This window comes from Eptatretus burgeri, chromosome 15 (assembly GCF_056783735.1).
Source record: "Eptatretus burgeri isolate ZD-2024b chromosome 15, Ebu_testis_v1, whole genome shotgun sequence".
NCBI classification, from domain to species: domain Eukaryota; kingdom Metazoa; phylum Chordata; class Myxini; order Myxiniformes; family Myxinidae; genus Eptatretus; species Eptatretus burgeri.
This window is the reverse complement of record NC_140975.1, coordinates 10,681,607-10,705,747: the sequence shown is the minus strand read 5'-3', so window position 1 is coordinate 10,705,747 and position 24,141 is coordinate 10,681,607. Positions and strand designations below refer to the sequence as shown.

General features: G+C 43.7%; 2 protein-coding genes across 2 annotated transcripts in view; both read right to left on the bottom strand.

The window, feature by feature from the left end:
• Positions 1–368, bottom strand: part of LOC147011494 (solute carrier family 12 member 4-like) — a 271,136-nt gene extending 270,768 nt beyond the window's left edge. Inside the window, exon 1 of the mRNA XM_085858008.1 lies at positions 245–368. The gene's annotated coding sequence lies outside the window, so the exon portion shown is untranslated. The remainder of the gene's footprint in view (positions 1–244) is intronic.
• A 20,230-nt stretch (positions 369–20,598) lies between these two features.
• LOC147011493 (terminal nucleotidyltransferase 4B-like) overlaps positions 20,599–24,141 on the bottom strand; it is a 61,561-nt gene continuing 58,018 nt past the window's right edge. Inside the window, 1 exon segment of the mRNA XM_085857428.1 lies at positions 20,599–23,424. Coding sequence (XP_085713554.1) covers positions 23,179–23,424 — 246 coding nt within the window. The 3' untranslated portion in view covers positions 20,599–23,178.

The following is a 24,141-nucleotide window of genomic DNA, read 5'->3' as shown; positions in this document are numbered from 1 at the left end:
GATCAATTACGAGTTAAACAAAAAAAAGACAAACGTGAGAACAAATATCCTGATTGATATCATAAACATATTGTGTTAATCAGGTTCATGACTCAACTACAACGTCTACAAAATGTTCCTTTTGTTTTTCATTTTTCATCCTCTGGTGACTCGGATGTGAAGAAACATCGTGTAGGATTGAAACACATCAGACATTATCATTAAACGCCATTCCGAATGAGCGAATGAAAAATCGCGTGCTCACCTTTTTCCTCTCGCTATGGATGCAGATTTATATTGTGTGGTGATATTGATTTTATTTCCCCCTCAAGAACAAAAACCACGACCAGCGCAGCAGCTTCGCAGGGATCCGCCCCTCGGTTCCCGACATGCACTGCGCGTGCACGTGGTATTTACACGGGCGCGAAATTATAAATAAAACAAGTGGAGCTGCATTCGAAATACACCTGTAAATAGAAACCAATCCTCCAACAGCGCCTTCGGCACCCCGGGGATGCCGTCTTACAGCACATGGTGTCGGAATTGGGAGGGAGAGGTGCACAATAATTGATTAATTGCATAATTAAAATAAATAAATAAATGATTGTAAAATAATTAATTTATTAATCAATTCGCTGATTGCATACCTAAACCACCACTGTTTCATCCGAATCTGTAACTTTTAAAAAATTAATTAATCAAAAAATGAATAATTAATCAATAAATCGAAAATACCCTAAACAGTGAAATCACTTGGTCACTGTCATGTCCAAATATCAGCTTCCGAGCTCAAAATATTCCTGAGATATTGCCAGGATGAGAAATAACATAGAAAACATGAAGTAATAAATTGATAATTAATTAAATAATCAATTAACTGATTAATCAATAAATCAAAAACATTATTTATCGCAAGATCACTTTGTCACTGTCAAGTCCAAATATCAGCGACATAACTTTAAAGGTGCCTGAGATATTGCCCAGACGATAAAGGAAATAATTAAATAATTAATCAATAAATTGAATAATCAAAAAAGTACCATTTTCGCCAAAGCACATCTTTACTTTTCTCCCCAAATTTCAGCTACCGAGCTCGAAGGATGGCTGAGATATCGCCTGAACAAACGGACAAACAAGAAATCAAACAAAAAAAACAAGCAAGAAAACAAAGAAGACCGTGCAGAGCACGATACTTGCAAAATCCATCAAACAAATTTGACCTCAAAAATAATTGGTGGTTGAATTCAATGACCAAATATGCAACTCCTCTTCAAATTTCAAGTCAATTGGATGAAATTTGACATTTTTGGAGATTTGGCCTGTGTTGACCTTTTGGCTAAAATTGACCTCAAAAAAATTGGTGGTTGAATTCAGTGACCTGATTTGCAAATCCTCTTCAAATTTCAAGGGTGAAAATTGGGGATTTTAGAAATACTACCTTAGTTGTTGACCTTGGGCCTATGTTGACCTTTTGGTCCATGTCAACCTCAAAAATAATTGGCTGGTTGAATTTAGTGACCTGAAATATAAATACTCTTCAAATTTCAAGTGAATGGGATGAAAATTGAGGATTTTTGAAATTTGGCCCATGTTGTCTTTTTAACCTATGTTGATCTCAAAAATAATTGGTGGTTGAATTCAGTGACCTAATATGCAAATCCTCTTCCAATTTCAAGTCAATGGGATGAAAATTGAGGATTTTAGAAATACCACCTTAGTTGTTGACATTGGGCCTGTGTTGACATTTTGACCACAAAAACAATAGGCTTCTTCCTTGTGACAAACTCAACCATGTGGTGAACTTTCATGAAGATCGGTTTAAAATTGTGACCTGTCGGTGACAAACAGACAAACACAGACAGACAGACAGAATAGCAAAAGCGATTGACCAATATACTTGTAAAATCTTCGATTTTGCAAGTAACAAACAGACAGAATAACAAGAAAAAGATGTCGGACAGAGCACGATACTTGCAAAATACACCCCCCCCCCCCCCGTCTCCAAAGGTTGCCATGGATACATCAAATTGTCCATTTCATTGTGATCAAAATTGACAATCTTAATCAAAGCTCAGGTCAATGGAATGAAAATTGATGATTTTTCAGATTGAAACTGATGATTTTAGAAGTTTGACCTTGAGTTGACCTTTGACCTCAAAAATAGTTGCTTTCCAAATTCAGTGATACACTCTGCAATTGCTGCTTAATTTTCAAGTCAATCGGATGAAAATTGACGATTTTTCAGATAAAAATTGATGATTTTATGTGTGACCTCGAGTTTACCTTTTAACCTCAAAAATTGTTAGTTTCCCAATTCAGTGATGGACGATGCAAATCCTGTTCAACTATCAAGTTAATAGGATGTAAGTTGACGATTTTGCTGTTGAAAATTGATGATTTTAGAAGTTTGACCTTGAGTTGACCTTTGACCATTTGATCTCAAAAATAGTTGGTTTCCCAGTCCAGTAATGCACGATTAAATTGCTGTTTAACTTTCAAGTCAATCGGATGAAAATTGACGATTTTTCAGATAAAAATTGATAATTTTAGTTTGACCTTGAGTTAACCTTTGACCATTTGACCTCAAAAATAGTTGATTTCCAAATTCAGTGGCATAATGTGAAAATCTTCTTCAAATTTCAAGTCAATCGGAAGAAAAATGACTATTTTAGAAATTTGACCTCAGGATGACCTTTGACCTCAAAATCAATAGGCATCTCAGTTGAGACAACCTCGACAACTTGGTGAAGTTTCGTGAACATCGGTTTTAATTTGTGACTTGCAGGCGATGACGACCAACAAAATCGACCAACCAATACAATTGAAAAATCTTCGATTTTGCAAGTAACAAGTACCAGTACATTCAAAGTGCACCGCCCCCATGCCAGATATATCAATAAATATCAAATACTCCAACGCGCAACATCGCCGGGGTGCCTGGTGATGCCGCCTTGCAGCACATGGAGTTGGACTTGGGAGGGAGTGGTATTGTGGTGGAAATTTACACTCAACAGAAAACCCTGTATAATTCAACAGATCATTTATTATATAAAAACACAAACATGTGGAGAGAAAAGCTTGTCTCAAGAATACAAGCAGAGCTCTGACTGAGCTGGAATACATAGCCTTTATTATGGAATACGTAGCCTTTATTATGGAATACGTAGCCTTTATTATGGAATACGTAGCCTTTATTATGGAATACGTAGCCTTTATTATGGAATACGTAGCCTTTATCATGGAATACGTAGCCTTTATTATGGAATACGTAGCTTTTATTATGGAATACGTTGCCTTTATTATGGAATACGTTGCCTTTATTATGGAATACGTAGCCTTTATTATGGAATACGTAGCCTTTATTATGGAATACGTAGCCTTTATTATGGAATACGTAGCCTTTATTATGGAATACGTAGCCTTTATTATGGAATACGTAGCCTTTATTATGGAATACGTAGCCTTTATTATGGAATACGTAGCCTTTATTATGGAATACGTAGCCTTTATTATGGAATACGTAGCCTTTATTATGGAATACGTAGCTTTTATTATGGAATACGTTGCCTTTATTATGGAATACGTAGCCTTTATTATGGAATACGTTGCCTTTATTATGGAATACGTAGCTTTTATTATGGAATACGTAGCCTTTATTATGGAATACGTAGCTTTTATTATGGAATACGTAGCCTTTATTATGGAATACGTAGCCTTTATTATGGAATACGTAGCTTTTATTATGGAATACGTAGCCTTTATTATGGAATACGTAGCCTTTATTATGGAATACGTAGCCTTCATTATGGAATACGTAGCCTTCATTATGGAATACGTTGCCTTCATTATGGAATACGTAGCCTTCATTATGGAATACGTAGCCTTCATTATGGAATAATAGCCTTTATTATGGAATACATTGCCTTTATTATGATTGGAAAGTCGGAAAGGGTCAGAGCATCACAAGGTGCTGGTTAATCAATACCAGAGGACAAGAAAACTTTATCTCCACACAAAGTCCTTCAAGCAAAGAGAAAAAAAAAAAAAATTTGTACTTGATTTAACAAGATTGCACTGTGAAAGAATGCGTGTCTTGCTTCAGAGCATGCGTGAACAGAAAACTTTCCTTTACATGTGAAATGATAAGCATTTATCGCAACATGCTGATCTAGCATCTGGTTTGTTCAGATTTGTAGAACAATGAGAGGTCCATGACCTCAGCAGTTCAATGAGACTCCTGCTTAACAATCGAAACAAGAAGCGAATACTTCGATATCGCGCGGCTGGGGCAGTAAAAGTCGAGGTTAAGAATGATGAAACAATTTTTCAGTTGTAAAATTTAAATGTAGACACGGTGAATGAGCATGCCTGATGGGAAGAGTTGTGACGTTGGACAAATTTCTATTTATAGCCCTCAGATCAAAGGGGCGTACGCGGCCATAAGTGTGACAGAAGACACAGGACAGAATAGCTAATTATATAACAGCACGATGTTGCTGTGCTAAAATAAGAGGACAATAGGAAGACAGAGTTAATGAGCTTTGTGTTTGGGAAACTTTACTATTGAATGGGAATTCAGGGTTAATGAGACTTTGCAATCAATGCCTTTGGTGTTCGACTCACTGGTGATGAGGAATTGTTTTCTCCTTGAACCTCGTCGTGATCGTTGTAGAATTCTTGCTTTGTTGTGGAATCTTATTTCCCTTGCACGGTTTAACGTCGAGCCGACTCGGTTTAAAATGTATCGTGTTCCTGTTCCCTCGTACACTTCACACAATGAACTTCATGGTGAGGGGTGGGGGACGAGGAGAGGGGTGGGGGACGAGGTGAGGGGTGGGGGACGAGGTGAGAGTAAACAGACATGGCAGTTTGTGCAGGACTGAAGGGCAATTAACAAATGCAGAGTGTCAATTCACCCTGTTGTACCAAATCCAGTGACTATATTGTCATCAATTCTGTCCAATACAGTGTGACACCACAATTGATTTAAGCAATGCGTTCTTTTCGGTACCAATCCATGAGGATTCGCAGAACCTATTTGCGTTTACCCTTGAAGGGGTGCAGTATACTTGGACGGTGCTGCCACAGAGGTTTGTGGATAGCCCCACATTGTTCTCGCGAGCTCTCCACAAGGATTCGAATGACATAGTGCTGACTGAAGGGTCTAACTCGTTACAGTATGTATATGATTTGCTGATTTGCTCAACATCAGAGGATAATTGCAAAAAGGACACATTAACCTTTTGAAGAGCGCGAGCCACCAAAGGCCATAAAGTGACAAAGGACAAATTACAACTGTGCGAAACCCAGGCAACATACCTAGGACATGTACTGAGTGGAACCTCAAGGAGATCGTCACATGACAGGGTGCAGGCAATTTTGAACGTTCCGAAACCAAAAACAAAGAAAGAAATGAGACATTTCTCGGGGATGGTTGGATATTGAAGACAATGGGTACCTGATTATGCAGCGCTGGTTAGACCACTGTTGGACATGATGATGGACAAAGCACCGAAGCCTGTGGAGTGGACACAACAGGCAGAAGAAAACTTTGGTAAGGTCAAAACAGCTCTGTCAACAACACCAGCCTTGGGTTTGCCCGATTACAATAAGACGTTTTACCTATACACCCATGAGAGAGATGGATTTGCACAGGCAGTACTAACACAGCAGCACGGTGATAAAATGTGGCCATTAGCATATTACAGCACGAAACTAAATCCGGAGGCGCAAGGATTTTCACCATTTTTTCGGGCAGTAGCTGCTGCCTCATATGCTGCACAAAACACAAGTCAGATTGTGATGATATCGCCTTTAGTACTGCGGATCCCACACTGTGCAAGTTCTGTATTGATGAAAGCAAAAACGCAACACCGATCGGCAGTAAGAGCAATGACATATGACCCAGTGTCAATTCAAGCAAAGAATGGAGTGCTCGAATGTTGTCCTGCACTGAAGCCAGCGTCCTTAATGCCAATTGCAGATGATGGGGAAGAACATCATGTCTGGTGTTGGCTTTATGGTTCGGGCGGTGGGCTTCAGATCCAAGATCCTGAGTTCAAATCCCACTCAGTTGTTGAATAAATAGCAGGTGGGGTTGACTTGCCTGTCGTCCTTCCGAGGTCGGCAAAATGAGTGCCAGCTTGCTGGTATCCTGTGTCGGAGTAACGACCTGTCCAGGATTGTGCCCAAAAGCCAAGGAGACTGCTTCGGCAGCACCAATGCTCTGCACAGAGTATGGTCCCAATGGATGGATGGAAGAATATAACTGCGAAGAGGTAATGACGGAGAACGCTACATCCCAGACAGACTTAAAGGACATCCCGCTGCAAAAACCCCAAAATTATAGTCTTTGAGGATGGCTCAACAAGAGCAGCAGACAAGTCATTACTGTCAGGATATGCAGTGTGCTCCGAAAGTGACATCTTGGAAAGTGGTCAGCTTCCTCGACATTATTCCGCACAACAGGCAGAACTATTTGCGCTTATTGCGGAATGTAACCTCACCGAGGATAAAAGGATAACAATATGTACGGATTCCCGATATGCGTACGGAGTGGCACACAATGTGGGGGCACTTTGGAAAATCGGGGGGGGGGGTATATAACATCACAAGGTATGCCAGTCAAAAATGGTAAATTGAAAGCGGAACTGTTAGAAGCTATTCACTTACCAAAACAAATCGCGAGAGTAAAATGCTCAGCACATACAAAGCAAGGAGATGTGGTCTCAAAAGGAAATGCTTTCACGAATTTAGCAGCAAAACAAGAAGCAAAATCACAACAAATAACAAATATGCTCATCAAGGAGAAAAATGAGGAAAGGGCGCGAACTACTGACGACAAAACAAGACCACAAGAGGCAACTGAGGCAAGTGAAAGAGCCAAGTGGGAGAAAACAGGTTGCTGCTACAATGCGAAAACAAAACTTTGGGTGTCAAAGGAGGGTAAGGTGGTTGCCCCAAAGGCACTTTTACCATGGCTTGCTCATCTGGCTCACACGAGCAAACGGGGGATGCAGGAGGTGCTACATACACGTCACGCTCTGGGGTTTACAGCTGTGGCAGAAAACTTTTGGATAAGATGCGTATTGTCAACACCATAAATGTTGGTAAAGTGTTTAAACAACTGGAGGTAGCTCATCCTCTACCCTGGGGGCCTTTCATTCATATTCAAATGGACTTTGTAACCATGCCAAAATGCTGTAATTTCATCCACACATTGGTAGTGGTCGATATGTTCACCAAATGGATCGAAGCATTCCGATGCAGAGCATGTGATGCAAGGACGGTGGCAAAGCTTTTGCTCAAAGAGTACATTTGCAGGTATGGGATACCTTACAAAACATCCAGCGATAAAGGATCACATTTCACATCGGATATTACCAAGGAACTCTGCAAAGCTTTGCAAATAAAACAACACTTCCACTGCCAACACCATCCTGAGTCGACAGGACAAGTAGAACGACAGAATGGCATACTTAAGAACAAACTTGCTAAAATATGTGATGAAACAGGTTTGAAATGTTTGGAGGCTATTCCTCTGGCACTGATGTCAATGAGGTCAACGCAAACAGGCACAGCGGATTGTCCCCACATGAAATACTGATGGGGAGACCGATGCAAGTGCCGGTTACCGCCCCATTATCCCTGAAACAGATGGACATTCACATGATGGACGAGACGATGATTAACTTTTGCGTTGCCTTTACAAAGGTTGTCAAATAATTCCACTCGCAGGTCAAACAAGTGCGACCAGAACCAGCTGCGGAGGAACACCACGGCATCCAGCCCAGCGACTGGGTGCACATCAAGGTGTTCAAGCGGAAGAACGCGCTGAAGGCACGTTGGACCGGACCCCACCAAGTATTATAGGTTACCCACACAGCTGTCAAGTGTGAAAAAGTAAACGATCATGGACTCACGCATCTCACTGCAAAAGAGCAAACAGGAAGTCGTAAAGAGAATAGAGAAAACCCGCAAGTGGGAAGAACGTTAAGGCCCTGTCACACCTTGATGACTTAGCCAACGTATGCCTGACGTTTGCAAAATTGGGCTAAAACGCCGGCACACGTCGAATACGTTATGGGTAAGTTTGTATACGTTAAGAGCACGCTGAAAAACACTGCCATACGTCGTAGTACGCTGGCTTTCATCGTTGAACTTTGCGGTTGTACTCAAATTTTAGCATGCTTGAAATTTTTCGACGTATGCCAGCGTATGACTCACACGTTCCACTACGCTGGCCATAAGTTGTAGGCACGTTATGCGATCGTTGACACACGTCGACACACGTTACTTGTAAGTTACTCATAAGTCGAAACACGTCGAGGTAATGCTTAGCATACCCAAAACTTATTTCTAACCTATGAGTAACATGCTTTGAACCTACGTGTAACGTACCTCCAACACATATTGACGTATGTAGATGTATGTAGACGTCTTCCGGACGACCACAGAACTTACTGAACGTGTTTCTAATTTACAGCTACCGTATAATGGCGTATTGGCTGCGTTTTAAAAAAAACAAAAAAAACAATAACTTCCGATATTTCGTCACGTGCCGTTACGTCACGTCCGATTGCCTCTTCAGTTTGCTCATGTCTTATTCTTAGTTCCTCCTCTGTGAATATTTTCTGTTTGAGGATATTGTCACGTCGACGTCGAAACTTAAAAGCAAATGTCCGAATATATTTTAAAATTCGTGATAGACTAAAAATAAAAAATAAAGAAAAACAACAACAACAACAACAACAACAACAACAACAACAACAACTTCAGATATTTCATCACGTGCCTTCACGGAGCCAAGGAGAAAAAAAAGAAAATGTGCCTTGACGGAGAAAATAAGTTCCAGGTATACTTAACATTACCTCGACGTGTTTCGACTTATGAGTAACTTACAAGGAACTTGTGTCGACGTGTGTCAACGATCGCATAACGTGCCTACAACTTATTCTCAGCGTAGCGGAACGTGTGAGCCATAGAGCGAGTACGTCGTAAAATTCTCAGCATGCTTGAAATTTCACGACGTACTAAACGTACCACGAAATATGACAGCGTACTTCATCGTTTTTCAGCGTGCTCTTAACGTATACACAACTTACCTATACCGTATTCGACGTGTGCCAGTGTTTTAGACACATTTTTCATAGGTCGGCATACGCTGGCTAAATCGTCAAGGTGTGACTGCGTGGTTGACACTTCCAATTCTCAGGTAGTTATGATTTAAATCGGCGTGCGGAAGGTTTTTAACAGGCTACGCCATGAGTTCGTCGGCGATACGTGCAGCGCGCTATGCCTAAGTTAGACTATCGTTGGGCATAGGTGGTGAACGCCGACAACACGCTAATCATTCGTTGGTATAAGTTATCTATAAGACAACGAAACGTTCTGTGCCCGTTACTAATATGTTATGCATACGACCAACACGTTATGAATACGACCAAAACTTTAAAAAAAACATCAAAATTTCAGCGTACGCCAACGTTTTACATACATTTTTATACGTTGCCATTGCTGGCTAAGTCATCAAGGTGTGACAGTGCCTTTACCGGGGGTTAATGACATATGTGGCAGTGCTTCTGATAAGCATGTGCATAATCGTGATAATATGGATAACAGATAGTGAGGGCATGATGGGAATGCCAAAGAGAGCAGAATGTTTAGTAGGTCTGGAGCAGGGGAAGCAAGGAATGGGTCGTGACAGGGTACACAGGGCAGGAGGAGGGAAACATCGGGATCAATTGCATGAGAAAGGCATGTATGGGAAAACCTTTTTAAACATAAACACATAAACACCCTGTTACACAATTATGCAACGAAGGATACAATTATGCAAATGAGGCAAGGTGTTGGGTATGTGCACACCTCCTGCACAATTCATGAACAGGACCGTCGTTCGTGGTGATCCCATTTTAGGAAATAGATTATTGCGGAGCCGGATGGTACCATAACTATGCTTTGAATAGAACAAGCAATGAGTCATTCACGAGCTTTGTGGGCAGGTGGTACCCTCCTTAGAGCGTAGCAAAGAGACCACCGTATTTTCGGATTACGTACAAACAAGCGGGGTTCCTTTGCCCAACTTGGACAAATCTGAGCAGCAAATTTTATGCAGGCAAATCTACTTATAATTAATAGAGGTAAACGGCATGGCAGATAACAGGTAGGACATAAATGGGACCTATGCTAAAGTAGCCTCAAACAGTACGTACTTTGTATGCGGGTTTAGAGCCTATCCTTGGTTGCCGCTTAATTGGACCGGATCCTGTTATTTGGGATTTGTGGTGCCACATGTATGCCGAACCGCTAGCCCGCTACCTCAAGGTATTCTGTGACATAAGAGGAGCATTTCAGAAGTGGAACTCGCAGCAATGACAATTTTTCCCCAATATGAGGCATTGAAAGCAGGAAGAGAGCTTATTGAAATGGCAGCCTCATTGGATGAATTGGGGAACGAAACCACTGATGGCTTTGAGAAGGTCAACGTTGAGGTGGCCGCACGTCGCACAATGACCATGCAAAATAGAATAGCTTTAGACATGGTCTTAGCAGCCGAAGGAGGTACTTGCGCTGTAATTGGGAAAGAATGTTGCACTTACATTTCAGATAATTCTGAAAAAAAAATTAAACAAACGTCGTACAGCATGTAAGGAAGGTAGCTGCAAAGTTCAATGACTATTTTTAAGGGATGGGAGTTCGGATCCTGGTTAAAGGGAGTGTTTGGTGGATGGGGAACATGCATACTCCACATATTGTTCATTGGACTCATGATATTCATCACTGTTTTTGTCATCATTGCATGCATAAGATAAATAATTGTGTGTGTGTGTGTGTGTGTGTGTGTGTGTGTGTGTGTGTGTGTGTGTGTGTGTGTGTGTGTGTGTGTGTGTGTGTGTGTGTGTGTGTGTGTGTGTGTGTGTGCACGCAAATTTGCCACAGTAACGATGGTGGTGCATTAAGTTTTCCTGGACGGACCATCTCTGAGCAACTATGGCGACCATGAAGATCCAGAAAACCCAGAAAATGAAGGACCACAAGTCTGGGTGACGTTGTGGAAACGGACCTCCCACGAAGCGGCGACAAATTTAAATTTTTGTAGGTTTGTCTTTACAGAACAAGCCCTTGTGTTGCTCCGCACGAACAAATCAGGGGATTGTGGGAAACTGAATTGTTCATTGAATTTATGAGGTAAAATGCCAATTCTCTTTTGTTAGTGCTTTGAGAAAGAATTTAATAAATATATGCTGGGAAAGCTAGTAAGGAGGTAAAATATACAGTCCTCTGTAGTTGTAAAACCTTGTAAAAATCTTATCTGTTCCGAGCCCAGATGGCCAGCGCAAGAAATCACAAACTCTTTCCTCCCCTCACCGGGGCAATCCGGAGCAAACTCCGATAACAGACCGTTTTAATCCTGTGTTTGTAATTTAAACTTACAAAGTTCCATCTGTTGTTTCTCAGAGGCCTCTCTTTGTTCAGTGAATTTCCTTTGACGTCTTAACCACGCCCTGGAGGGATCCCATATAAACTCGTTAAACTCATACATGTTTAAGTTTTTCTGCTTGTGATATCACTCCAGGCTAAAAACTTCCTCATGCACAAGTGTGTGCCATATTTGTTATTGAATAAACAGCTTAAACTTAACTAAAAGGTACTTTCTGTCTCAAGGTGGCCAAAAAAAAAAAAAATCAACGAGACGGGACAAAGGGAAAGTCCAGTGGGGCAAAGAGAAAGGGTGTCCAGGACAACAACTTCACCCCATTATAATGAAACGGGATAGTTTCGTGATTTCATGATTGCCAAACCTCAGGAATTTAAAAAAAATATCACATTGGAATATATACAGCTTATTTGTATGTGTGTGTAGTATATATGTAGACAATCTGGTCAAAATTAGCAATGGTCAGGGTCAATACCATCCAAAACATGTTAAACACCGATTCGGCCACAATTAGAAAATGTGTCAACCAAATTTATGTGCAACATTCCATCATGTGGAACACTTGATCGGTCAAATTTTCCAACTTGCTGTTTCCATGGAAACTATTGTTCATTTGGATTTTGCAGGTATCAGACAGAGCACGACATCTTTCACGTTTGTTTGTATGTGTGCAGGATATCTCAAAAGGTTGGAGACGGATTCGGACAAAACTTGGGTGCACGACAAGGAAGAAGCGATTCGATTCTGGTGAAGAAACAGATCTGAGAATTTTAAGTGATTCTTCACCATTGAGTGATAGGGTTAAATCTATACATAGCACGATATCTCAAAAAGTTGTGTACAGATTCAGACAAAACCTGGTGGACAGGTTGGGTGTGTGACTGAATAATTGATTCGAAAATGTTTTTTTTTATTTTATTTTTTTTACAAGTGATTCTTCACCATTGAGAAATGGGTCCAAAAACGATATGTAGCACGATATTTCAAAAAGTTGGTGGATGAGTTGGTCACAAAAGAACAAGCCGATTAAATTTTGGTTGGAGGAAGCAGATCCAGATCCGGCCTATCAGTGTGACACAAAACATAGTGTTCAGCCTGACGGAAGTATGTGCTCTTCCGAGTGCAGTTGTAGTTGAACACTCAAAATAAAGACCACTTACTGCACCATAGCCCCAAGAAGGAAGCCAGGCAGTCACACACACACACACACACACACACACACACACACACACACACACACACACACACACACACACACACACACACACACACACACACACACACACACACACACAGTTATTTTATTGGTAAGAACTTACAAAAGTTATTTTATTTGAAGCTATAACCTTAACTTAAAAGCAATTGATTGATTTCCCAACTGCCCGGATCATCAGCTGAGCACCGTTTTTCATCGAGGTTTCGATCGTTACAGCCAAGAACCTCTCCAAACGGCGGATCCACAACCCCAGTCGCCGGTCCACATCAGATTCCTCAACATCAATGCACCCACAACCTCAAAGTTGTGTCCAGTCAGTCAGTCAACACAGCAATGCGATATCCTCATTCAAACTTATTTAATCATTACTTTTATTTGAAGTATGACTACATATGAATAACTTTAATCATACACCACTTTATTAAAAAATATATTTAGCGATAAACACTTTACCTTGAAGACGTGACCATTACACAGCACCTCCACATAACCAAACTGTCATTCAAATATTGAAACTCTCAAACACCCATTTTAATATGCTGCACTGCATATCCTCGCAACCAACAAATTATTTTAATGCTCATTTATAATGTATTTCATAAATAATAATAAATTCTTTCTTTACTTTTTTTTTTTTATCCAACTACCTCCTTTATTTAATACATCCATAGATATACATGATAGGATGCTCACAGCAGGATACTGCCCCCAGAAAGTTCAAAATACATTATCTGAACACAGTCTAAAGAAATTGAGGATTCCACAAAATTACCGGTTAAATAATAAGCGCTTGCAATTCGGACTTTTTGCATAATGCAAAAAACACAAAAATACTGGACCACTAACTTTTCTTGGGTATTTTTAAAGACATTCCACCCCCCCCAAAAAGAGCTTACTCAATTATTATTGATTAGCGAGCGAGCCCAGACAGACAGGGTGGCCTAGAGGAATGCACACTCACCTATCAGCTGTCTTGCCTGGGTCTGAATCCAGCCGTAGCCATAAAGTGACCCTGGTGTTTTGCAGACAGTGCAAGGCATTGGTGTGTGCGCCGTCCATCAGGACATTAAGCCAGAGGACCCATGCACCAGCACTCGTCCTTGGACATTAAAGACGCCATGGTGTCCTTTGTAAAGGGTAGGTGAGCGACACCGCCACCATGAACAAATTAAAAATTCCTGCCCCAACTACTTAGTCTAGTGTCAGGCCTGGGCCAGCCTGTTCGTGACTCAAGCCGAACCCCCCCACCCTCCCAAGCCAACCCCATAAGAACTTGGGAATAATTGTGGCTGTTGAAGAAGAAGAAGAATAATAACTGGAACTGCCACTTTGTAACTGCTGGCAGTGATGACCGGGTACCCAGACGTCCGCCTTTGATAAAACATGAGACATAAATGACAGTCGCAAATTTTCCCTTCGATAGGAAAAGTGGTTCCAGAGAAAACATTATTTAAGAGTGATACAAATGCAGCCCTGCTTCGATACAGCGTGGGACTGACGAGTTACGAACCGGGTAGCACAAAGTGTTCAATATAATTATTACGTTTGGAGTTGACCCTTTTTTCTGGGGACATCGACGGTATCAATTGAATTGCTATTCCTGTACCCTCAAACGCTTTCAGGTGCAGCCAAATGAGCCTTCTGGAAAAAACAACAAAAATCTAAAAGTTCTCAGATTCAAATAATTAAATATTTTTGGCTGCCAAACCATGTGACCGATCGGGTTGAAATTTTAAACCTACGTTTCACATGTCAGCCAGATTATAATTCGAAGTTTCGCATATATTGAAGCAGCGGTTCCAGAGTAAACATTAATTAATATTTATCTTTCAATCCAACATGGCTGCCAAAACATGGGGCCGATCGAGTTGAAATTTAAACACTTCATTCCGCATGTCTGCTGCATCATCTCTGAAGTTTCACATTTATTGATGTAGCAGTTCCAGAGTAAACATTAATTAATATTTTCCATTCAATCCAATATGGCTGCCAAATGATGTCGTGCATCAAAAGGGGGGAGGGGGGAGAACTTTTTGTTCATCATGGAGAGGCGGTCATACATGTGGAATTTCGCCTCGATCTGTTCAGCCGTTTCAGAGAAGAAGACTTTTAAAGTTATTAATTTTCAATCCAATATGGCTGCCGTACCATGTGCCCGATTACAACATAAATTTAAATTCTCCATCTAATGGGGTAGTGGATCATGCTTGTTAAGTTTCGTGTTGATCGGACAAGATGCGTTTTTCGATCCAAGATGGCCTCCAAACTTTGTGACATGTGACATCATAATTTTTACTGTCTTGCAGGCATGGGGGTAGATTATATTTGCCAAGTTTCACTGCGATAGGTTATGTGGTTCCAGAGAAAACATTATTTAATATAATTCTTGAATCCAACATGGCCGCCAAACCATGTGACCTATCAATTAGAAATTAACAAAGTTATATTCACTACTCGTGTGCAATATGTTTGTGAAGTTTCCCCTTGACCTGACCAGCTGTTCTGGAGAAGATGTTTGAAGGTTTTAGGGTAAATTCAATATGACCACCAAACCATGTGACCTATCAATGAGAAATTAACAAACTTGTGAAAGGATGTCTTGGGGAAAGTGTGTGTGAATTTTTGCCTCAATCTGTCCAGCCGTTCTGGAGAAGATTTTTAAAATTTATTCATTTTCAATCTAGTGTGTACTAGGTGTGGTGGGACGCAAGAAGCACGCGGGCCACCATCTACTCCGCTTTATTGCACGACCAGAAGCACAGTCCTGCCACCCCTAGCGGGCGAGGCATGATATACGAAAACCTAATCACGTGACACAGCACACTCCTCCCCTCGTAAAATGACCCGTCACATAACGAACGGATAATCACAACATGACCATCAGAAACCCATCAACACTCATAATCCTCCAAGTATCGCGGCCGCACCCTGACCCACCTCGGACAGGCAGCGCCACCAGACAGTCCAGGCTCATACGCCTCCCGGCTCGGTCGAGGTGACACCCTAGCCGGACTCGCACTTTCCGCAACACCAGCTACTCCCGACTGCCTAGCCTGCTCGACGTCCCCGGGTAGGACGGCATCAGGCGAAGACCCCCTCGACGCCGGCCCAGCCAGTCCCGGCGATACAACGTCAGGTGCCGGCGAGACTACCGGTGGGGGCCCCGCAACGTTCGGCTCGGGGAGGTGTGGGGGGGGGGGGTGACGCTGAACAGCGATCATGCATCTGGTCCACGTGCCGCTTCCACACATCCCCACCATCAGTCCGCACCATGCAATTCGCCGGCCCCAGCACCCCAGAGACCACCGCCGGCACCCACTTGGAACTGTGGAAATAATCGCGTACCATCACCCGCTGCCCCACCTCGAAGCTGCGCAGCCGCGTCGGCTGCGACATTGCCCCACTCCCCGACCCTCCAGGTAGCGGCAAATCTAGCCTGGACCGCAAAGCCCGTCCATAGAGACGAATGGCAGGCGAGTCACCCGTGACAGGATGAACTGCGTTCCTGTAATGGAGCAAAAAGACATCGACCACCGTCTGCACAGGTGCAACACCCCCCCCTGCGCAAAGCCCGCTTCAACATCTTGACAAACGACTCAGCTTGGCCATTCGTCTCAGGATGATACGGTGCGGACCTTAGATGTTGAATACCATTCTGGCGCATAAACTCATCAAATACACCCGCGATGAACTGCGGACCATTATCAGAGACCAGGATCTCCGGCAACCCTTTATTAGCAAAGATCGTCCGCAGCTTCTATACCGTAATGCTTGCTGAAGTATGCTGCATTACTACCACTTCCGGCCATTTAGAGAATGCATCAATCACAATCAAAAACATCTTGCCATTAACCGGTCCTGCAAAATCTACATGGACCCTCTGCCAAGCTCGGTCTGGCACAGGCCAGAGACTCGAAGCTCGACGCGGGTTATCAGCATCTGTCTGGCACGTGGTGCAACGCTTAACCAATTGCTCAATGTCTTTGTCCAACCCTGGCCACCACAACAGGCTACGAGCAAGACTCTTGGTCTTCACGATGCCCAGGTGACTGATATGCAGTTCTTCCAAACACCGCTGCCTGAACCTCCGTGGAATCACGGTCCTCATTCCCCACATTACGCACCGTTGGACCAACGACAGCTCCGCTGCGCGTGACGTGAAAGGTCGAAATGCCGGTGTCGAAGGCAGATCGCTCCAATTCCCCGTAGAAATCGCCTGGACGACACGGGCAAGCACCGGATCACGAGCCGACTCCACCGCGACCTGCTTGGCCGTGACCGGCCCGCTTTGGACCTGGTCCAGCGCAAACACGTCGACCCGGTCGCCCAGCTCAGACGCAGGTGGACCCTCCGCACACGGCAAGCGTGAGAGCCCGTCGCAGTTAGCATGCTTCTCGGTGCTTCGGAACTGAATATCATAATCTTAAGCACCCAGAAACAGACACCACCGCTGTATTCGCGCGGCTGCTACCACCGGCACCCCGCGTTCGGGTCTCAGGATGAATTGAAGCGGTTTGTGATCCGTCTGTAAAATGAAATGCCGTCCCAGCAGATATTGATGAAACCTCCGCACACCCCAGACGATGCCGAGAGCCTCCCGTTCGATCTGGGCATATCCGCGCTCTGCTGTGGACAGGGTCCGGGATGCAAAACAAACAGGCCGCTCGGAACCATCGTCCATCCTGTGGGAGAGCACTGCCCCGACGCCATATGCAGAGCTGTCGCATGCCAATAAGAGCGGACGCGCAGGCTCGTAGTGCACGAGGACCGTATCCTCTGTGAGCAGCCGCTTGACGCGGTCGAACGACGCCTGGTGTGCAGGCCTCCAAATCCAGCGCTCGTCCTTCTTGAGCAACCGCGTCAGCGGCGCAAGTTGTGAGCTGAGCCCGGGCCATGCCAATGGTAATTTGGTAATACTGGGCCATGCCAATGAATGAGCGCAGCTGCGTCTTGTCGCGAGGCGGTGGCATGTGCTGAATCGCCTCCACCTTCCGAGGACCTTTCAACAGCCCCTCCGGCGTGATGATGTGCCCGAGGTATTCCAAGCGCTGCTTGAAGAACGCGCACTTGTTCCTGTTTAAGCGCAGGCCGCACGCTTCTAGCTTTGTCAGCACTCGGGCAATGTTCGCCAGATGCTCGTCCGCTGTTTTCCCCGCAATGAGTACATCGTCCAGGTAGGTCTGAGCGGGCAGGCCAATGCAAACCTGATCCATAGCTTTCTGCCACAAAGCTGGGGCCGAAGCAATCCCAAAACAGAGTCGGGTATATCGATAGAGTCCTTGACACGTGTTGATTGTTAAAAGCTCGCTACTCCCGGGATCCATCAGCAGGTGAAAATATGCATCACGCAGGTCTAGCTTCGTGAAGTATCGACTCCCCACCAATCGCGCATATATTTCATCGATCGACGGCAATGGATATTGCTCCACGCTGAGCCCCGGGTTAACTGTGGATTTGAAGTCCCCGCACAATCGGACGTCCCCATTTCATTTCAGCACCGTGACAACCGGGGTGGCCCAGTCCGAGCACGACACCCGTTCGATCACTCCACAGGCCTCCAGCCTATCCAGTTCACCCTTGACCTTGTCCCGCAGGGCATACGGCACTGGACGCGGTTTACAAAACCGAGGAATCACCCCCCTCCTTCAAGAAGAGTTTCGCCTCCATGCCCTTGAGTTTTCCAAGGTCGTCTCTAAACAACCCTTGATGTCTTTGAAGAATCTCCTCCAACTGATCCTCCCACTGGCTCGGCACGGGTTGCACAAGGTGAACTGCGGCCCAGTCTAGCCTGATGCGGGTCATCCAATCTCGGCCGAGGAGAGATGGCCCCCTCCCCCATACGACGTACACCCGAAGCGTGGCGACCTGGCCTTGGTACCGCACCGACACGTCTGCCATCCCGACTGGCGTTATCTTCTCGCGGGTGTACGTGAACAGCGCGAGGTTTGACCTGATAAGCTTCAAGCCGTTGAGTCTACGCGCGGTCTGTTCGCCGATGAGCGACACCGCTGCTCCTGTATCGACCTGGAACGTGATCGGCGTTTCATTCACTTCGACCTCCACCGTCATCGGGCGCGCCGGCGTCGGGCCAACTGAACCCAGGCTCAACAACGGCCGCTGGTTCCGCCCCGAGTCGCGTCGCCCATCGCCGTCCACGACTTTAACGGTGGCCGACGCCCCACGGCACACACGCGCCAAATGACCCACCTTGTGACATTTCAAACACACGTTGCCTTTATACGGGTATGCACGGCGCAGGTGTCGAACTCCACATCCCAAGCATGTCCGCGGTGTCACCCCGCCGCACGCGTGGCCGCGCGGCGACGTCCGACCCGCATCGAAGGTCGCGCGCGCGTCCGGGGGTTGCTCGTGACCCCGCGTGGCCGGTGATGGCTCGAACATCACCGCGAGTCTGCTCAACCGCCATGTGTGCTTTCATTTTCTCCACGATGTCCCGAAACGCCAGCCCGTCATCCCGGGGCCTGTTCGGTGCCACTAAATCACCCAGCAGCCGATAATGCTCCGGCGAAAGCGAAGCGAGCAAGATTGACTTCTACTTGCTCTCGTCGACCACATCGTTCGCGTGGAAATAGCAATCCAATTGCTCTGAAAACGATTCGAAGTCGTCCCCGTCGAAAACGGGCATAAGTCCGTATGATCCCATCTTCGTCAGCCAACTAGTGTGTACTAGGTGCGGTGGGACGCAAGAAGCACGCGGGCCACCATCTACTCCGCTTTATTGCGCGACCAGAAGCACAGTCCTGCCACCCCGAGCGGGCGAGGCATGATATACGAAAACCCAATCACGTGACACAGCACACAATCCAAGATGGCTGACGAACCATGTGACCTATGACATCATAAATTTATATTCTGCTTCCAATCGTATAGTGGAATACGTCTGTGAAGTTTCGTGTTAATCGGATAAGGTGCGTTTCTCTATCAAAGATGGCCACCAAACCATATGACTTGTGGCATCAGTTTTTACCCTATATGCAGGCATGGGGTTAGATTACAGTTGGCAAGTTTCACTTCGATAGGTTATGTGGTTCCAGAGAAAACATTATTAAATATTTTTCTTAAATCCAACATGGCTACCAAGCTATGTGACCTATCAATTAGAAATTAACAAACTTATATCCACTACTCGTGAGCAATAAGTATGTGAAGTTTCCCCTTGATCTGACCAGCCGTTCTGGAGATGTTTGAAGGTTTTAGGGTAAATTCAAGATGGCCACCAAATCATGTGACCTATCAATAAGAAATTAACAAACTTGAAAAAGGACGTCATGGGGAATGTGTGTATAAAGTTTCGCCTCAATCTGTCCAGCTGTTCTGGAGAAGAAGATTTTTTTTTAAATTTTCAAAACAAGATGGCTGCCAAACCAAGTCACCGATGACATCATAATATTTTTTTTTCTGCAGTGAATTGTTGTGTCGATGATGCTCAATAAATTTCAGATTTTTCCTATGCAGCATTCAACTTGACGAATTTTCAATGGGATACCGCTTCACTGATGACGTCACTAAAAATCACCCGTCTTCCCCTTTGAAAGTTCATTAAAATGTATGAAGTGAAAAAAATTTCCATTGCATGGTTTGAGATACGGAGGTCCAAAGTTTATCATTTTTTTCAAGATGGCGCCCGTACCACGTGACCTATGACGTCACAATTATCAATTGAGTGCGCTATCAAAAAAGATACATACTATGGTGAAAATTGTGTCGATCGCACAGCGTTCCTGAGAAAATGATTTTGAAAGCGAAAGAATCCGCAAATTGCTGGCGGAAAAAAAAAATAAGAAATAAACAGAAGAAAAACAATAGGTAACCCAGTCTATTTGACTGGGTACCCTAATAAGCAGCAGCAGCAAGTTAGCCCAGAAATAATATGGTATGATTGCCTGAAAGCAATAGAAGCAACAAGATTCTGCAAGGCCAGAAGAAAGTAGACCAATAGGGATTAAAAGTTTCCATAAAATCTTTATTAGCGATTATACAAAACAATTTATGATACAACAGGGTACATTTGCGGGAGAGAGGAAAAATAAAAATAAAAAGAAAGCCAACATACCGAACAAGCATGTCCATATCACAACGCCCCTGATTGAACCCCAAGCAAAGGCCAACCCAACAGTCTTCAGTACAAATGGCTCAAGTACTCGAGACCCAAAACTGCAACCTGACGAATTCCAAATTTAAACGATCTTGAAGTCTGGCACTGCCCACGGCAGACTTCAAAACCTTCCTGATGCAGAAGAAGCGAAAGAGCTCATTCGCAACAAATCAGCAGTCTGGGAATAAAAGAGAATCACAACCGTCTTTTTGCTCAGAATACAAATCAAAGAGTGGGGTGGGTCTCAAAGGGGAGACTTCCATACAGCAGAGGTAGGCCTTTGAAGAAAGGCCGTGTCAGGATCATCATCCCACACTGATGCTTCAATGCAGTCTACCTACAGCAGATCAACAAACCGTCTGTTGACTTGGCACAGATACCGTTCGATGAGACGGCCGAGACAGTGCTGATGCATTCCGGGGGAACAAAATGAGTGTAACAAAATAAGTTAAGGGGAAAGCATGTCGAGACGTTTACAACAATGGTAGAACACCCGACTCCAACTTCCTCTCTCTCCGTCAAAGTACACACGTGGTCACCAATGAACCAAGGGAGGGAGGAGAGGAATGCAGGGCAAGAAAAAAAATATATGGGAGACAAAGCCCAAAATTTGCAAATGACCTCAGGATGTACGAAACCTTCTGTGGCACATTCTCCCGACGACGATGAGATAGATCCCACGCCACCCACCCACCCCCCAGTCCCAGGAAAAAAATTTAGTCACCACATCCAATTGAGACTTGCAATTCAGTTTTGAGCACCCACCATCACAGATACGTCGTTCCGTTCGTTTAAAAGTGAGGATAAAACAGCCTGAAAACAAAATAGAGAAGACCAGGGCCACATCAGTTTTTACACACACTCGACTCGACACGGAGCCCCATTGAACAAACAAACAAAAAAACACCTGCAGTGGTGGCAGAATGCCCGATGGAGAAAACAAACTGACAAACAAAAAAAAATCATTAAAATAACAAAACAAACCGACAAAACCGCATGGAGTTAAGAAGAAATGTGTTTTTGTGGAAAAGTTAACAGACTCTGTAAAAAGTGCAGAGGTCATCATTTACACATGCTCTGGAAAAAGAGAAGGCGGGTGGTGATGTAACAGATGAGCCATCGGCGAGACCTGCATAGCGTTGGGTTTATGTACATTTCCTTGTGTTTTCATTTTTCTTTTCTTTTTTGCATAGTCCGCTGCCAAGAGTATCAAGTACCTGGAGTGAACAAGTACTTTGGACAAATTCATGAACCCTATTACAGTAGTAAAACTGGCATTTAAAACAAAATATATATATATATATATTTATAAATATATATATATGTATGTATATATATATATATATGTATATATATATATATATATATATATATATATATATATATGTATATATATATATATATATATGTATATATATATATATATATATATATATATGTATATATATATATATATATGTATATATATATATATATGTATATATATATATATATATATATATATATATATATATATATATATATATATATATATATATATATATATATATATATATATATATATATATATGGCTCAATAGTTGGCAAATGTTGAAGGAAGAAAGACAGGAAGGAAAAGAAAAAGAAAAAAAAAAGAAAAAAAAAAGAAAAGCTGCTCGATCGATGTGATCATCGAGATATTGAAACAGCCACAATCCGCCATGACCAGGATGAACGTGAACCCACCCCTACAAAGCCACCCAAAGAAGTCTGGGCATCCAGACCAGTGTTTACTAATGACCGTCCGTAGCACCAATTCATGCCAGAGGACTTCAGGACAGCAGTTCACTCAGACTTATGGCAAGTAACGAGCGTAAAAGCGACGGGTGGGGGATGTGGGGTTAGGAGGGGGACAGGGTATTTCTTGAATGCTGCAAAGCCAATGGTGATATGGGAAGGGGGGAGCGGAATTTGGGAATATAAATTTTGAAAGGACTGCATAGTGGGATGGAAGGACGTCCTGGGCTCTTGCAGAGAAAAATGGACAATCGTTGAAAGGTGGGAGATGGCAAGGAGGAATGAAGGCGTTCTCATGACGAATAACAGCAGTTTTCCTCTCCAAAAAACGAGGGGGGGGGAGGGAGGTCAAAAATAAAATGTCAGCAACATTTTTTCTTTTTCTTTTTTTTTCTTTTGAGGGTTTTTTTTTTAACCCCCCCTCTTGTTTTCTTCTTCTAACTTTTAAGATTTTTTTTTTCAACCCCACAAGTGAAAAGTGCAAATCCCACCTTGGGGTAGTGGGGAAGGGGAAGGGATGAAGATTTTGACATTGGGTAATGACGGAGTTATCTCCTCTTCAGCTCTATGCTTGCCGTCCCATCACCCAACAGTCTCGCAAGAAAAGTTTCACAAAGGAAGGGCTTCGCAAGTGAGAAGCGGCACGGGTGCTCAGCGACCGAGACCGTTCATCGTGCCATCCCGGCGATATCTTCGCCGTTTGCCGAGACCGTATCCAAAGTGCTGTCCTCCGCGATGAGCCGACGCACGACCCTGTGCCGGCAAAGGTGGAGGTAACCTCTCGGCCGGCAGTTTGCTGGAAAACTGTGGCAGTGACTGCTGCAGGTGATGGTGGTGTGGGACATGGTTGTTTTGGAGGAAAGGCTCAGGAACAGCCATTTGTGTGCAAACATTTGCCTGGTGGAAACAAGACAACAAATGGCACCAATTACCAAAATAAAAACTATTATTGCAAAATTTTCATTCATCAAAATGCAAAACTATAGACGACCTTTCCCACTACAACTGCTCGGATCAGTCGATCAAAAACGCCATCCGTTCCAACAATTCTCCATGCCGATTAAGAGTAATGGGCTCCTGGAATAGCCGCACAAGTGGAGGACCGGGGCCTCCCTTCGTAGATAGGATGTGATCCCCTGTTTTATTCCCGACTATTCCGGTCTTGCTTCCTCTGCTCTTTCAAGCCCCCCCCCGACCATTCAAGTCCATCAGGGTCGCACACGTTCTTCTAATAAAGCCCTCCGAAGGAAACTCCCAAAATCCAGATGTTCTGCTAAACTCCTGTCCCTTTTTCCTCTATTCTTCAGATTATGGATTCACCTTTCTGAATCTGTTTAATCGTAGTCTGCCATCCTGGGCATCAGGTTGGCAGTACAACAGTCTCACAACATTCTCTATCTTCACCCACGATATTATCAACCCCAATTCGGGTTCCCCGATTCCTCCCTGGCGACCTTCTTCTTCCTTCCCCTTCTTAACCATCAACGAACCAAGATTGTATCCAATTAAAATAATAATAATAATAATAATAGATATGCCCCACTATCTTAATCCTGCAAATCACCAAAATCATCTGCAACATGATTTGACTGCTAATCACAAGGAAATCAGATG